The sequence below is a fragment of the Pygoscelis adeliae genome, unplaced genomic scaffold, assembly GCF_000699105.1.
Source record: "Pygoscelis adeliae isolate BGI_AS28 unplaced genomic scaffold, ASM69910v1 Scaffold110, whole genome shotgun sequence".
Taxonomy (NCBI): Eukaryota; Metazoa; Chordata; class Aves; order Sphenisciformes; family Spheniscidae; genus Pygoscelis; species Pygoscelis adeliae.
Genome location: NW_008823919.1, coordinates 610,111 through 626,984, shown reverse-complemented (window position 1 = coordinate 626,984; position 16,874 = coordinate 610,111). Strand labels below are relative to the sequence as shown.

Here is a 16,874-nt window from a genome sequence, read left to right as displayed (position 1 = left end):
AGAAGCCTACCCTTCACAGCTCCTGCCTTAGCACTGGTAATAAGTCTTCTTCGTCTCTGCCCTGAAAAACACCTTTCACTCCTAGCTGCCCCTTCCAGACCATGAAGATAACAATGCAGATGTCTAAGAGCATGATCGGGATTGATTAGTTAGTGTGCCAAGAGGGAAAAAAGAAAAATTGCTATAGTGTCAGCTATACTTTTACATGCTTTTACGGTGACACTGACAAAAGAACAGGAGCCGTGGCAGCCTCACATATCAATGCTGCAGAAATGACACCAAATCTACACGTTAAAAAAGAGTCCACAGCTTTGCCGCATACTCCAGAAGCACTGAAAAGAGGATATGAAATGTAGGAACCCAATAGCTTGCTTTTCATGCAAACAGCATCAGTATGAATCAACACTTGCCGCATTTTACAAACTAAGCATATTTCAATAGAACAGGATGAAAAAAAATGAGATTTTGTGTTGGAGAAAATTCAGGTCATGGCCACAGAGCCAGTCATGCTGTAGATCAGAGGTTTTCAGCTTTTTTCCTGGAGTTCTTGGGGGTCTGTGGGCTGCTTCTCGGTGGTCATTGACCTGGGCAAGTTTGTTGATCTTTGCACCAAATTGAGCATAAATTCCTACCAAATAGTCTACAGATCAGAACAGAGGTTGCAGCTCTTATGCAATACTTCTTGAAAGTGTCCCATGAGACCACATCTCATATGTGTAGCTCTAGTATCTCTGTGTAGAGCTCCAAACCTGCAAAATCTCTGTGTACCAATCCCATTAGGCTCACAGGGCCACGTAGCCACACATCAGGTACCTCCAGGCCTTCTTCTGGGGGCATGTGTGGTAAAAGCTGACTAAGCTATGCTTCACAGACTGCTTTGTCAAAATCAAGCATTACACATTTGCTCAGAGTACATAGCAGGCAGAACAAAAAGTAGAAATAAGATGAGTTTGTATTCATATTTCCTCTTATTTACACAAAATTGTCTTCTTGGAAACTTTAATTTAAAGTCCATTCAATTCTATAAACCCTGTTTCTGGTGAGGGAGAAGTTTGCCCTGCTGCCAACTGCATCAGTTGGTTGATGGGTTCTTTTTCACTCCCAGTTAGCACACCTGTACTGCTGGATCCCAACTTCACCTACCTTTGAAAGAGAGCTCAGATCCTGGTGGTTGCATGGCAATGGCAGACATATTTCACTGCAGGTCCAACACACGTGTACATGCCCAGCAGTAGCCCTTACAGGGCTCTTGCAGAGTGCACAGAGCTGTGGATTTCTGTGGCTGTATCATTCGTGACACCTGAGCTACTTTAAAGGTAGTTCATGTCTGCACAAGTTGCACCCAAACCTCTGACTGCAGTGGAGAAGCAGTGTTGGTGCTGTTCTCACACACATGCACCCCAGACATCGCTGAGAACAGACTCCCATCTCAGCTCCATGCTGTTAGGCCAGCGCTTTCATTTAAGGGTCATGACTGAGATATAAAAGTCTTGAAATCCTCATTGAAGCAAAAGAGCTTTACTCCCTGGTGTCTACCGATAAAGAGTTTTCTCTCTGTCCTTATTTGGCTTTATGTCTCCCCAGTAGCCCTTTGATTTAAACTACTTGTAGTTAGATTGAACAAACTAACATAAATGTGGTATTTATTAAAAAATTACACATATTCCTTCTTTCTCCACAGTATGTAAGAGTATATTTGCTTAAATTATATCAAGAAATATTCATTCTAAAAAGAGTTTTTAAATATTGCACAGGATTTTCTACAGAAACTGGTATGATAAACAAAAGCCTATACCAGAGTGATGCAGAGCTGCAGAGCTGCCTGAGCACAGCCGCATTAGCATACAGACCCTCCCTTTCCAGTCTCATTAATATTTCAGGTCATTCCACAGTGAATACATATTCTTGTGAGGCATAGCAATGTGCCAGAGGCTACTTTGTGGACTGGAATAGTACTCTTTCCATTCAAAGTCTGGTTTCTCCAGGCAAAGGAAAAGTGAGTGTCCTGGTTTCGGCAGGGATAGAGTTAATTTCCTTCCTAGTAGCTGGTGCAGTGCTGTGTTTTGGATTTAGGATGGGAACAAAATTGATAAGGCACCGATGTTTTAGTTGTTGCGAGGTAATGCTTACACTGGCCAAGGACTTTCTAGTTTTCCATGCTCTACCGACTGAGAAGGCTGCAGGTGCACAAGGAGCTGGGAGGGGGCACAGCCAAACTGGCCAAAGGGACATTCCATACCATGTGACGTCATGCTCAGTACATAAACTGGGGGAAGCTGGCCGGGGGGGCCGCTGCTCGGGGACTGGCTGGGCGTCGGTCGGCGGGTGGTGAGCAATTGCACTGTGCATCACTTGCTTTGTGTATTATTATTATTATCATATTATTATCATTCTCATTTTGTTTCAATTATTAAACTGTTTTTTATCTCAACCCATGAGTTTTTGTCACTTGTGCTTTTCCAATTCTCTCCCCCATCCCACCGGGTGGGGGGGAGTGAGCGAGCGGCTGTATGGTGCTTATTTGCCGACTTAGGTTAAACCACGACAGTGAGCTATCAGGAAACTGAATTGCCAGCATGTCTTCAGAAAACTGCTGTTAGACTTTGAGAGTGCGAAGGAAAAAGTGTCTGCCACAGTGGGGGAACTGGTGTGAATTTCCTATCTTTGCTATAGTCAATTTAGCAATATCCACAGACAGGCTGACTTAAAGTGACTGCCCAGCAGTATTAAATTCCCCTTAATAGACTGACTTATCCCAGTGGTTTACAAAAATATCTCCTTGGAATGCTTCCAAACATACCAGAGATGCCAGCTGGCTAAGTCCCCAAAATAGTCCTCAGTTAGCAACTTCCAAACTTCACGCAAGAATCAAATTGTCTCACTTGAATACTGCACTACATTCCCTTGACCAGAGTCATCACCTCCCTCTTTAGGTGCGATTATGAGGAAAAGTCTTTTTCTTTTAAAAGAAAATAAAATGTATAGAGTCTTCAAACAAAGAGACCCTGACACAGGAGAGAAATCCCAGGCCAGAGGGAGAAACGCTGTTACTGCTGCTTCATAAATATTGACAACATGTTGCTTTAGGCAGCACCAGTGCAACAACAGGAACATTTCTTGTATGCCACACTGTGGTGACCTTTAGGAAATGATGTGAAAGTTTGATTTTGTTTTGATCTAGGTGCCCTGGCACTGATAGATATGTAGCTAACGCCAGTACCTCATGGCTTCTGGAGAACACAGTTGCGTTCCTGTCCCCTTCTGCCCACTCCATCTCAAAGGTTACCACCCCTGCAACAAGCCGTGCTCGTATTTCGGCAGTGACAGATCACAACCCAGCTTCTTTCTGTGAACTTGTCAGGGAGCTGCATTTGGGCTTCTGGTTACCCTCCTGTGAACTGTGATAGCCAGCGTGCAGAGCCACCCCTCCTTCCACTGCCTCTGCTACAAATAGCTGCAACCTTTAACCGATGGACAGGACAAGCAGCAAAGGAAAATAAATAGCTCTAAGTGCCACAGCTAGAGTCAGAGTCTCAGCTTGGATGAGTCAGCACAGCCCCAGCTGTACCAGCTACAGGGCTGGCTTTGTTTCTCCATTTACAGGCTGCAAGCCAGAGCACAAAGGAAAACTTCCCAACTGCTTGTCATTATTATAGTATGAGTAAAATAGCTAAATCTAACGCTTTGTCTGTAAACAGGCAGCATGCGCCTTCCCTTCCCCACTCTATGAAATGTTTAAGAAGCCCAGCAGGACTAGGACCTTTTTAAGACTCTTCTGTGCTCAGGAGCATGGCCTTTTCCCTCCCGGCAGTGCATCGAATGTTGTTACCACTATAGTATTTCAATGCTGCTAAACAATGCTTGCAAACGTCCACTTGGACTCTAAGTAATTCTACTAAACTTTATGCAATCTTTTAAATCTTTCTTTGCCTGATCAATCATGCAGATAGGTTTTTGTTTACATTGACTTCTAGGAATGGGTTTCATTGTACAAATACATTCAAAGACATTTATAGGTAAAGAGAGTCGTGGTTATTTATTGATTCTTAGCACCAACGTTTCAGTCATCCAATTGGGAAACAAAAACAATGCAGTGCGGCCTACACACCAAATAAACAGACTGAGTGAATGCTGGAAATGCAGGGTTTAAAATACATGCAAGACTGAAATTTGTTTGCATAAGCTGTGGTATGAAGAATGCAAAAGCCTATCTTAATAGAAATCAGTTTTGGCACAAAGAGACAAAGATAGGCCAAAATCATCACATATCTTATTCACAACAAAGATTACGGTCAGTGATTTGTTAGTATTAAGTAGCTTAATCACTGCTTAATGATAAGAAAGAACATCTTATTGAATACCTAGGAAAACACCGAGGATTTTTTTTCTCCTGAAGTTTTCTAGCTCTTTCAATCTTGTCTTACAGTATGGGAAACTTCCTCACTTGTGTTCAGAGCATGGGAGGTAGAGTAAAAAAAGTCTTATGGAGCTTGAAAAGCTAATTTACTACATACAGATCATAAAAACACATTCTTATTTCATTTGTAAGACACCTTCCTCCACAGACTCTTGTTAATGATAAAAAGGCTACGCAAGAGAAGATGTGCTCTAGTGTCTCTTAGCTGGTTATAAGAGACCACATACACTACATATTGTTCCAATGCATTCTGAAGAAAAGTTCTGCTAATGCAACTTTTAGCTTTTTCCCAATTAGGAGATTCACTAATCTACTTTCAAAAATTTAACTTGCTTTGGTATTTAATTAAAATTAAATTCATTGTGTGCATATTTGTCTGTTGCAACTCCTACAATATTTGAAAAAATATAAACCAGAAACAAAATAAAGAAACATTCCAAGTTTTGCCTTTCTTTATCAGAGTGCTAAATAAACGTCCATAATTCTCAGTCTTTAAGCAAGAGTATAGTCAAACTGGCCTTTCTCCAGTCCATCAAGTCCATCAGCCCAGGTTGAGGTTGGCATACTCTGGTAGGGGTCAAGGAGAATTCGGAAGCAGCGAACAATGAGGATTCCCAAGAAAATAAATAATAAAATCACAGAGGCAAATGTTGTTTTCTGTTCCAGGGTCATGCTAGAATTTGGTGTCGTGTTCCCAGGTGGCACCAAAGTGGCAGTGAATATCTCTCCATCCATCATCCAGGGAAGCTGAAACAAATAATCCCACAGTCGCCTTCTTTTCATCATCAGTTTGCCGAGGTCAGAGTAGAAGACATTTAGATGCACTTTGCTATCTGTAGGACAAGGGGGAAGCACTGTTAACTGTGAATAGCCCTTTTGTTTGTTTACGTCAATACAACTTTCTCCTAATGGAGAAAAATGAGATGGAAAAGAACTTGACAGCAGGTCTGCTTGCCTCTGTGTCATATATGAGAGACCTGTTAGAAATCCTGTACCGTTCTGTTGGCAGTGGAGAATCCAGTCACTGATACTAAATGTCACTAGACCCTGAGCTGGCAATAACCTCTCCCTACCTACCATATCATTTGGACGGTGGTAGAATATTTCTTTCCTGCAAGGGGGAAAATGAGGGGTTTAATCACACTGCTCCAGTGGGTAGCCCACAGAAATAGCAAATCGCATGCGTGGGTGCAGGACAAACTGCAGTTGATGCTACTCTAAGGTGGGGGAGAGGGGTTTGAAAAACAAATGTAGTTATGCTTTTATACACAATGACTAAAAATGTTTTGAGGTGGGTTGGACCAGGATCCGCTGCAGGCCAATAAAATGCACATGTCCCCACGATGGAAGGAAGCAACCATTCAGTGCCTGTAACTCTGCAGTGTTTATGAAGGAAAGGCATAAATAATTTGTGTTTGAAATGAGAGAAGATCTAGGAAGGCAGCTTGAAGTAAGTCGAGTAGTAATTTAGCTTAAGGGCAAATGTTTCCTCTTCTTACTTAAAATCAGAATCAGACTTACAAACACAGTTAGCAAGAAAATGTTTTTTATGTCACCAGCTCTGCCACATCAAGAGAATTGCCAGGGTTTGGGACTGAACTTGGCTGTTTCTAGACAGCAGAGCCTATGCTGTGCTACCACCTGCCTGGCACATCTTCTCCCCTGACTGTTTGTCTGGGTGTCTGCCTACCATTACTTCCTCCTCTGATAAAGGAAAATGCACACTGGATTTTCCTTCCAGCAGGAGGGAAGCACTGCTGGATGCCACACCTTAGGCCTCAGCAGCAGCACTGCTGAAATTACCTGTAAAGTGTCCTCAGGAAAAGAAAGGCTTAAAAACCGGTTGAAGGACAACACTGTCTGAGCTGAACATGTTGCATTAACAGTAAGAAGAAGGAAAAGAAATAGAAGAACACAATGCAATCTATAGCATGCACAGGTGAAACTTTCACATGATTATAACCACTCCGTCACTGGACTGGAGTCAGTAATGACTCATAAGCATGCCTCCGTAACAACAGTTAATAGGTATAAGTGGATTAAGAAAGCACAGTCATACTGGAATATTGACAGGATTATTCTAAAAACTGTACCTTAAACAAAATAGACAAAGTATTAAAGCAAGAAAAATATTGGAACTGCATGGCTATTATTGCCTGGTTTAATTTATGATGGAAAGGACAGACAGTGAGTGTCTCAGCTACCAGATGATAAAAAATGCAAAAGACCGTCTAACAGAGAGAGCTAAAACTTTAGAAACAACCGGTTTAATAAAGCTGTCAGACTTTTTTTTAGGGGGTGATACCTGGTGAAGGACATAATGAATTCTGGTGATAAATAATCTTGTTATGAAACAGAAGAAACATATAAACTGAGACAGAGTGTATCACTGTGGCAGTGATGCTACAGTGAAGGCCAAAGGTAGTGGTGCCCCCTTCTAAAAGACCTCTGGTATTCTGACTTAAGGAAGCTCTTCAGCACACACATTATGTCATGGGTTTTAATGTTATTTAAGCATATGCCCTCAGCTATACACATATTATACACACTTAACAGTCTTTCCTAAAACTGCAGTCACACAATACAGTAACTATGCTTGCTCTCCCAGATCAGAGTGTTTTAGGAAAGGTTTTCCTGACATTTTCTAGGCATTATCTGAATACAGTTAGCAACTGTGGGAGAAAATGCAGCATATGGAAAATCTGTGACTGTCAGGAAAGATCAACTTTTGATATGCTGGTTTTAAATGTCAAACTTAGAATAGACAAAGGATTCTGTACACAGTATCTTTCCAGTTTTGAAGAAACTTGATTTTAAAAAGACACATGTAATTAGTGACTCAGAGATAAGCAAATGCAGTTCATTATTTTCCTTTTGGGATCAGAGTAGGCACCTAAGTGGGATAATATAGAGAAGAGTTAGATATTCATTTTCATACCAGTAAGCACTATTGACTGACTTTAGGAACAGGTGAAATGTCTGATTATTTTACAATTAGCAGCTTTTCACACTCAGAATCCTAATTTTTATGCTGTAGATTATATGCAGTAAAATACTAAGACTACATTGCGACACTGAAAGGAATGTATTTCTGAGGCTTTGGGCTTCCGGACAGCCTTCTGAGTGTGCTCATTATACTGAATGACTGCAAGCTTTCTGGGGCAGGCAGTTTGTCTCCACATAAAGGCACAATACCTGGCATAACCACATCCTTTGCCCTCTTTGGACCACTTCTTTTGCAAGCTAAAACTTAAATGGGATCATTAACCATTTCCTTTGTCACAAAATTATGTTCAACTATCCCCACTGATACAAGCACATGGGTACTTGAAAGGAGAAGGTAATTAGCTAAAGACATTAATTGGGTGTATCTATAGGCACAAGTAATTAGGCTTGGAAGCAGCTTGGCCACAGCAATGTGGGCTTCCACACTCCTGGCCTCTGGTCATTCACCTGGAGCAACTGGTGTAAGGGAGTCCCCGAGTCACGCATCTTCCTCCCTGCCCATCGCTTTCTGTTGTGTCAGCAGAGCTGTGCTGGTGCTGGGCACCAGAGACTCTTTCCAACTGGAAACATTCCCTGTCTAGGAGACTATACAGACTGTTCATGGCAACATACCCTTAAGCTGTATTCTCTTGCATGAGAACCTCTGCACTCCTTGCAAGAGTTTCTCCAGCCTGCCTGAACTCCATCCCGCCTCGGTGGTACTGACCAAAGGCTGACAGGGAGGACAGGAGCCTGAAAGAAGGTGCTGAGGAGCTGCAATGAGAGGCAAAAAGGCCCTTCACCTTGGCATGAGGGAGACTTCTGCTCGAGGATCCACCTCTAATGCAGATCCCAAGAGGCAAGAGACGAAAGCATGAGTGTGATGCACACTATAGGTATCCCCACTTCAGCACAAAGGTATCCATGCAGCCAAAACAAATAAATAAAAAATACAGATCATAACAAGGGAAGCGGTAGAAACCAGATAATAGTAATAATAACAATGTAACCTGAATGCATTTCTTTTCAGCTTGTTCCAATCACTAAGAGCTGAGCCAGGTTATAGCATGGGTGGAAAAGACTCAAGTTCATTTAAAAATTCGTTGGTGTAACCAAGATTTCTCTAGGTGCAGACCTGCTTCTTTTCTTTTTTCTTCCACATCTTAGATAAAATCATAACTGATAGAACAAATAGATTATCTTTCACTTAAATGACTAGGCCTGATTTTTTTTTTTAATGCAGAGGTGCCCCCTTCAATTACTTTCTGCAATGGGTTCCTTCCAGATGTGTCTAATCCTTTGTTTAATGAGTACACCGTTGCACATCACTATCCACATCAGGTTGTTGTTATAATTTCTCCTTGCCAGTGTACACACATCCATTAGGTAGTTCAATTACAGCTCTCCCTGAGGTGGTGCTTACAGTCTAAGATACTAAATTTACAAAGAAATAAAGAAACAGAGCAAAACTTGCATATCATTAGTGGCATTAAATTGATAAGTTAGTCCTTGGCACATCCTAAGCCTTAATAGCCTTCATATAGATTCAGGTGCCTGCCTGCAGCCCAGTAGCTGAACTATGAGCACGGGGCCTTGTCAAATGTCACCAAAAGGTAACTTTTCTGGTCAAGCCAATAAGATTTTTGAAGTTAAAATGTCATTGGATTAATTAGTTGATAGAGCTACCTACACATTCGTATGAAAGATACAAATTCTCAGGACTCTGAAGAGTTAAATTTGTTCAAAGCACCTTTGATTGGTCTTTCTGTGCTTTCAGCATTTCATTTGTTCCAAAGTTCACTTTAATTGAAAATTGCTGTATGTTAAAAGGATTTCCTTAGGGCTCACAGTTTAAAGCTTCTTACTTTGAGAACAATAGGACTAATGGAAAGAATGGCTTTAAGATCTGCTCTTCTAGGAACAACATATTTACAATTAAATTTGCCTTTGTTCTGTGCTTTAAACTGCTCCCTCTTTATGACCATATACAACATAAATTGCATTTTGTATCAACACCCATATGTTTATGTTCTTACCATGAAAGATTTGTATGTTGGTGAGTAGTCACAGCCAAAGAGACTGTAGGAAATCACATCCCAGTTTGCTGAGTAGAATCTTACTTCTACCTGTTTTGCCAATTTCTGTATCCTACCTGTTCATAAACTTGCATATCATCCCATCCATGTAGCTGCAATATACGGCACAAATACTCTGAGACACACAGAAGCTCTGGAGTTGACCTTCAGTTGCCATAAATTGTTCCAATATAGTCAGAGGTACACACAGATTACCACTTCTAGCCCTTCATCTTTCAAAATACTGCGGAACTGGTAACTCAAGAAACTATTGAAGACGTCCAGGCTGAACTGTGACATACACAATCTATGTGTGCATGGATTTAAAGCAAATATTTTAATTAAAAACATTACAGTGAAACACCATATAGAGTGGCAGCATCTGTTTATTGCTATTTCTTGACAGATCATTCACTGCACAATGTTCTGTGTAAATCACATAAAACAAATAGAAAAGCCTATGAAACAAGCAAGTTCAAAGGAGGAATCTGACTAGCAGAAAACCATTTGAGTCACAGGGGCTTGCAGCCTTGCTAACTAGACACAAGGCCAACTTTCCTGCTACTGCAGCTAGATATACAGTTCTGCTGACTTAATTACCATCTTACCCACTTACACTTTTGGCCCTGTAAAATTTAATTGATAAAAATTACAATTAAGCAATAAACACATCAAGACATTAAATATCAAGACATTTAAACACATTAAACAGGATATTTTCCTCTCTTTTTAAGTCAACACCCAGGGGCTTTCGTTTACCCTTCTTGTTCACTCGAGATTTACTGGCCTAATCCATAAGGTCCTGTGACTTCACTGGGTGCTTCACAACGTATGCCTGATATGCAGGTATCCTATAGTAATGGAACAATTGGTTTTCCATTATGAAATATCTCATGCAATGTAGCAAGCACACAGCTGTGCCAAGACCATGTGCATGATTTTCCTATACCACCCATACTAGTTTCACTGATTACTCACTTCCTTAGCTACAAAAACACATGGCAAGTTTCTTCAGGCTCAAACATCTGAACACAAACTATTTGAGCAAAGATATTTCCATGCACTCACAGCTCAGTTGCTGTGATTGACATTTTAAACCTACCTTAAATAAACAAAACTTGATTACAAAAAGTACCAGGCTAACAAATTAAATTACATGTGCCCTTCTCTTGTACCCAAATGTGTCTTACGTTCCTTCATACTGTATCCTGTACTGTTGTTTGCTGCACAGTCTAAATGGATATATTAACAATGCCCTTTTCACCTGTGCTTCATCCTTCTTACAAATTTTATATCAAGCTGACACTGCCCTTCCCCTGCAGGCGCATATCCTCATCATCTCTTAACAGCTTTTAAGAACAGATCTTAAAGAGCCCCTTGGTGCGCCATTCAGCTGCTGACATTGTTAAAGCAAGTTGATGGGGTTAATTTTAGCAATAAAACTATGCTAGAAATGGATCTGTTCTTTTTTCTGTAGACCCTCTCCAATACCATGCACCTCATTTTTACTTAATGCACCGTGGAATGTTCAAAATGCAAGCTCATCTTTAACGTGTTAATGTGCACACATAATATTTTGAATTCCTCTACATAAGCTGTGTGAGGATGATTTATACACAAAAAAAGGTCAAAGTTATTCTAAAAGCTTGAATTACTCTCTGCATTTGCTGAAGTAATTGCTAGCTTTATGAGATACTACTTGTGAAGATCTGAAGGTATGCATCTGTGAAACATCAATATATTTACACCATCCAGGAATCTGTGCAATGTTTTGAAATATGCACCCAACAGCCTGTTTTCCTTCCTCTGTATACACTCCTCTTTTAAAAAGAGGGTGTACAGACACACAGGCATCAATCAGTATTGCAAACCTTCTCCACAGTGAATATCTTAAATGTAGAGTAGTAATAAGATAACCGAAATGCTAAAGCTTTTAAAGCCAATAACATGGCTAATATCCTTATAGGCTGGATCCTACATGAATCAGCAAGTTGAAAATTTGTTGTCTTAACCGACATAAATCCTTACCAAAAAAATATTTGCAGCTTAAAATGACAAGAAATGGATTTTATACTACCTTTTCTGGCATCAGTAAAAGATGAATTGTCATATACTTTCCCAGAAAGTAAACAGGGAATACACAACAATATAATCAGTACACGTTCATTTAATTATTGTTACTTTTAAGTCTAATGTAAAATTCCTGACCTGCTATGTAGGACATAATGGACAGTATTAGCCAGGCATATGCAATATAAAGGTTATAATTTTATTACATAAATGAAGAAAATTAGACAATCAATTTCTGTGAAACAAATACCTTCGTCTAGTCGAGAGGGAACTTGACCCATTTCCCACTGCAGCAGTTACAGGTAGTTACAAGTATCTTTAGTTTCCATTCTTCTGCACTTTTCTTGTATTTCTAAGCATAAAGGATCAGGGACTGCCAAGGAACCGGTGAATACCCAAGTTCAAAAGCTGCCTTTTGAAGGCTTAGAATTTTACACAAAAAAGCACAAACTTCCATGAGAATCCTATTTGTGTGTTAGAAGTAATTAGCTGACAATACTGTCGCTTTTTTAAAGTGAGGCTATAATTTCAGTTCTGCCTCAGCAACTCTTCAATGGATTCTGCTTGGCTGAGCACAGCAGTCGACTGGCAGCCTGTCTGAAACCATCTTCAGCAGAACATTAACATTCGAAAGGTGTACCAAAAAAAAAAAACAACCAAAAAAACCCACAGGGTATTCCCATACCTTTGAAAAATCAGATCTATGATCTGCTAGTGCTTCTCTATTCTTCTCTATTGATTGTTGTCAGTAATCTCTTTTTAACACCAATTAACACTCCTTTTATCAGTCAATCTGAATATTGATTACAATTTGTGATCTTCAGCCAAATACCTTAATCCTTTACACTTCTTAAAATGTAGTGGATTATATGAACGACAATAGTGTACTTCCTTTAGAAAATAAACTGACCTTGCAATGGGAGAGGATGTAGCCAGTAACATTTATTGCTTAACTTCTGAACTTACATCTAGGGATTTTTGCCCTGGGAGTTGTACTTGTTTCCACATACTAAAGCTGCCCTTGATATAGTTGTTTTTTATTTTGAGGGGAAATATCTAACTAGAGAAAGTTCCTGTTGTCCTTTCCCATGAGAAAAATGAACTCAGTTTTAGAATGTCAGTCAGATAGGCTAATTAAAAAATATAAGTTGTTCTTTTTTTTCTGAGAGTTTCTACTTAAAAGCAAGCAGACACACACACACATACGCACAGAGAGAGACCCCAAACCATTTTAGGGTGACAGAATGCCATTTGTTTTGGTCTTTTACAGGGAATGTCAGCTTTCAGATATCCCATATTTTCATAGACCAAAAAAAGAATATGGGATATTAGTCTCCTCTCAAATTTCCTTCAGGCTTCTGGTATGGACAATAGATTTGAAGCTCAGAAGAATTATCTTCCTTTCTCTGCCCCTCAAGTATTTTCCCGTGCAAGCATCCTTTATTTTGAAACATTAACCCTGCCAATCACATTGTGGTTGGCAGGGTCAATGTTGTGGAGCGTGGGACCATGGTTTCGTGCATGTAATAGGACAAAATGTGCTTGCAGAGATGATGCAAAACTGCTACCCAGATTACCATAATGCAGAGATGATAATTTTATGGACACCCATGCAGACAACCAGAGACATCCATGCATCCTGGGGGTGGTCTGTCTTAAATCCATTCAGTCTGGCTTTTCATGCTTTATACAACTATAAACAAAGAGGAAAGCACCTCCTCTTGCTGTCATATAAAAACCTCCGTACAGCACCTTGTCCTTTGTAGGGTAAGCAGGTAACAAGGGCTGTCCAGGGACCTAGGCTTGGCACACACAAATATTCTGTGCGAGTGTGACTATTTCAGTTGCGAGCATGTTGCTTTCCAAAGTAGTTACACAAATATAACCTCAGTATAAACCATGAGCCAGTCTGCCACACAAATGCATTATGCTCACATCAGGGTATACCTCTGTCTCTGCAGGAAAACATTTCAGGAAGGATTTTTCAGCTCCTTGTTCTCCTTTGCACACATAGGTCAGTCTGATGCTGTGTTCTGCACCCTCCAAATCCCTCAGGATCTATTCCTCTAGACAAGCTTCAAAAAGGGTGTCCTAGGGCTCCTTCCTATGCTTCCCTTAGTCCCATCAGCATCTTTCGTTTTGTGACTTTAAAGAGCCAACTTATAATTTCCCTTTTTAACTCTTTGAGGGTTTTCCACTTTCTAAACCTGAACCCTGCACAGCTAGATTTGATCCACCCCATTGCTACAGCAAGCAACTCCTGGAAGGATAATTGACAAGGTTTAGTAACCCCTCCTTGACTGGAAGATTCATGACAAGATTTGACAAAAGAGGCTGGATTACATTCCCAGAAGATTTCTGGCATAGGGATTTCATAACATCAGACAGAAGCTTTATATTTTGCATTTAAGTACTCTCAAATCACACAAAATCGACTCAGTAGCACATTACTGCAGCACCACTGCTCTGTGATCCAGGCAAGCTGGTGTGCTTTCTGGGGTGTACCTTTTTGTCACAAAGAACTCTTCATCACATACTTCCCTTGTATCACAATGAGAATTGTTTAAAGTTGTCATCCACTTAGCTCCAAGAAACTGAGCAAGTCTGCAAGAAAAGAAGGAATGATTAATTTCTTACAGGAAGACAGATCTTAAGAGCATGAATCTATAATCCAGCAATAAGGGAACTCCCACGGAAGGGGAGGTTTGCTCCTATCGCTCTATATGCATTTTATATTAAGTAGCCATTGGATTAAAAAAAAAAATCAGAAATAATCCTGTGAGCCAGGATTATTGTTGTATATGTATATGTATAACCACCCGGTTAACATATAAAAGCTGGGCCCTGCTGCCACACTGTGTGAGTTGGACCCCAGAGGAGGCGTATGCAGTGCTTTTGCTAGGATCTGGTCCCAATAAGGTTAAAGCAGGAGCCAGGAATTAAGTGGAAAAGCCCTGGGGTGTCTCTGACCAAGTCAATCAGAGAGGGAAGAGAGGAGGACAGCCTAGTGAGTTCAAGCAGTTATTAGCCAGGGAGCATTTTGCATCTCAGTTTCAGAGCTAGGTTCCTATAGTCCCCTTAATGCTGCTTTAGGCAGCTAAAGCTTTTGGGTGTGACTTTCAGGTTTAACAGATGCTATTGGATCAGTTCATGTAGGGTTTGCAATATCCTGCCTTCCAACCCCAGAGACTGCAAAATCCTAGATTCTTATTTGATTTGAAAATAGTATGCTTCACGTATGCCTTTGAATGGAAATAATGTAAAATTCTGAAAAATATCAGAAATACATTGGTATTTCAGGTCATTTCCTACAGCACTAGTAATGGGATGGATTTGCATCTCCAGCTAACTAATAGGAAAGTTCCTTTAGTGCTCTTCAAGACAGTTTTTCTCAGCCAATATCATTAAAATATTTTTCATAGCCTTGACCTGTTTTGCTATAAAGTTGTGTTTTACTCTTAACAACTTTTTGAAAAAGGAGACTTGAAGATAATTGTATTTAATATTTAGATATGCTTCAGTTCCAAAATCTATATCCATTTCAAAAAGTGTAAATAAAGGCAGCCTTTCAGGAAAGAACCACATTTTGATTAAAAGCCATTAATGCAATCCCAAGACATTCACTGCGACTCAAGAGACGCTCCTGCCAATTTTTTAGTGCGCTTCTATTTTTGTCTACTCACAGATCTGTTACTTACTTTTAGGAGGTGGAGGCAGGGGACCTGAAGTGCTGCTTCCCACCCGTTGTACAAGCAGTGGCGTGCCACATACTCGGTAGCAGGCATCCCACTTGCAGGTCCTCTGCCACCATTACACAGAGGGGAAAGGACCATGCAAACTTGCTTTTTCCAGCAGAGGTTGCTCTCCCAGATGTTTTTACTGAGCTCCCCTAACCCTCATAGCCAATGCCAAGACCTGACTTTCTGTGTCAGGCTGGTAGAGATAAAGCAAGGGAAGGATTTCGTCTGATTCGGCAGCATTCGCAGCCCAGCACAGCCTTCCTTTTCTCCCCTGGGAAAGGGGGGTAGGCCAGGTGTGTTTGGCCCACGGGTCACCAGTTAAGTTGCTTAACACACTGAATCTTTCTTTTCCTCTGCAGATGGCTTTAGCTGCCACTAACATCTGGAGGCATCCTTCCCTGTGATGTGTGTTTGGCTGGAAGTTCAAGCTGATTCTGGCAGGTGCTGTGAACATCCTGACCGCAGGCACAGAGTCAGATCAGGCATCTCTCGGAGAACATGGAGGTTCCCATCCCTGCTATTCCTCCCAGGCCCTGCAGCACTACCACTGGCACTCCCTCATCTCCACCACAAAAGACATTTTGCAAAATAAACCTGCTTGCTATATTCATGCCCCCTCTGAGTCAACAGCACTGTCTTTTCAGGGTAACTCCATTGCTTTTCTTGTTTTGTGCGTGCATGGGGAAGTTTTCTTTGGCAGGCGTGTGAAGGTGCATGAATATCCTCCTTAACATAGGTAATTCAAAAGAACAATGTAGTTTAGACATTTTCTGAGGGTAGTAGGCAAACAACATGACTCCTAACTTCTTATTAGTAAAACTATCTGGAGCACACATGGCTCGCCTATGGTAACCTCAGAAGACGACCTTGACATGTCATGACCTGTTTCCATGCCTTGTCTAGTTAGCACACTTCTACACTGGAATTTCATCTCTGTGATCCAAATAGTAGCCAGCATTTTCCACGGCAATTGCTTGAGCTCTCCCATATATGTTCGGTTTGGCACATTAAAACTATTTTTGTGGGAACAAGTAGAACTTAAAACAATAAAAACCTGGAGCATTTCTAAAGGGTGCCTCAGCCTGGACAGCAAGGATCTACCGTTGCCAGGGCAAAGTGGGGAGGATGAAATGTTGGGGAAGGTAAAATATTCAGGTGTCTGAAGGAAAAGTCATATTATAACTGAGATTTCTTTTGGAGACTGTGTAGCTTCCCTGTTCTCCTCTCCTAACATAAGTGGTTATCTCACGTTTGCATCTACTGCTGTAATCTTTAGCACCAACTGGTGCACCAACTGGTGAGCCTGGAATCCCGGCTTGGCCAGAGAAAGCCATGAGAGATTTTGTTTTGCATTCAGTGTAAATATCATCCATATTCTGATGGTCAATGTTGACGTATGTTTATATGATCCTAATCTACAGAGGCTTCTAAAATCTGGCTAAGAACAAGGTGAAAATAGCAAACGTTGGGGCGGGGAGTGCTGTTGCATCGGGAGGATGGAGGGGGAAAAGGGAACAAGGATAAGTTGTGGGGTGACAGCACCTTTTCTGGATGTATCTAAAGCATCAGTATGACATAGATAGCTTT

General features: G+C 40.8%; 1 protein-coding gene across 2 annotated transcripts; it reads right to left on the bottom strand.

The window, feature by feature from the left end:
- Positions 1 to 4,014: 4,014 nt before the first annotated feature.
- CTXN3 (cortexin 3) lies at positions 4,015 to 5,436 on the bottom strand. 2 transcript variants are annotated; one of them, XM_009319626.1, is made up of 2 exons: positions 5,373 to 5,436; positions 4,015 to 5,250 (listed from the first exon to the last, which is right to left on the bottom strand). In XM_009319626.1, the coding sequence occupies exon 2, from the start codon at positions 5,201 to 5,203 to the stop codon at positions 4,910 to 4,912; it is 294 nt and encodes a 97-aa protein (XP_009317901.1). In that variant the 5' UTR covers positions 5,204 to 5,250; positions 5,373 to 5,436; the 3' UTR covers positions 4,015 to 4,909. The 2 variants fall into 2 exon arrangements, with proteins under 2 accessions (XP_009317901.1, XP_009317909.1); XM_009319634.1 differs by having other exon boundaries at positions 5,395 to 5,430.
- Between the last annotated feature and the right edge of the window lie 11,438 nt (positions 5,437 to 16,874).

What these genes read in the sequence shown, in the direction of transcription:
- CTXN3 (XM_009319626.1), bottom strand. Translation starts at nt 5,203, where the DNA reads ATGATGAAAAGAAGGCGACTGTGGGATTATTTGTTTCAGCTTCCCTGG.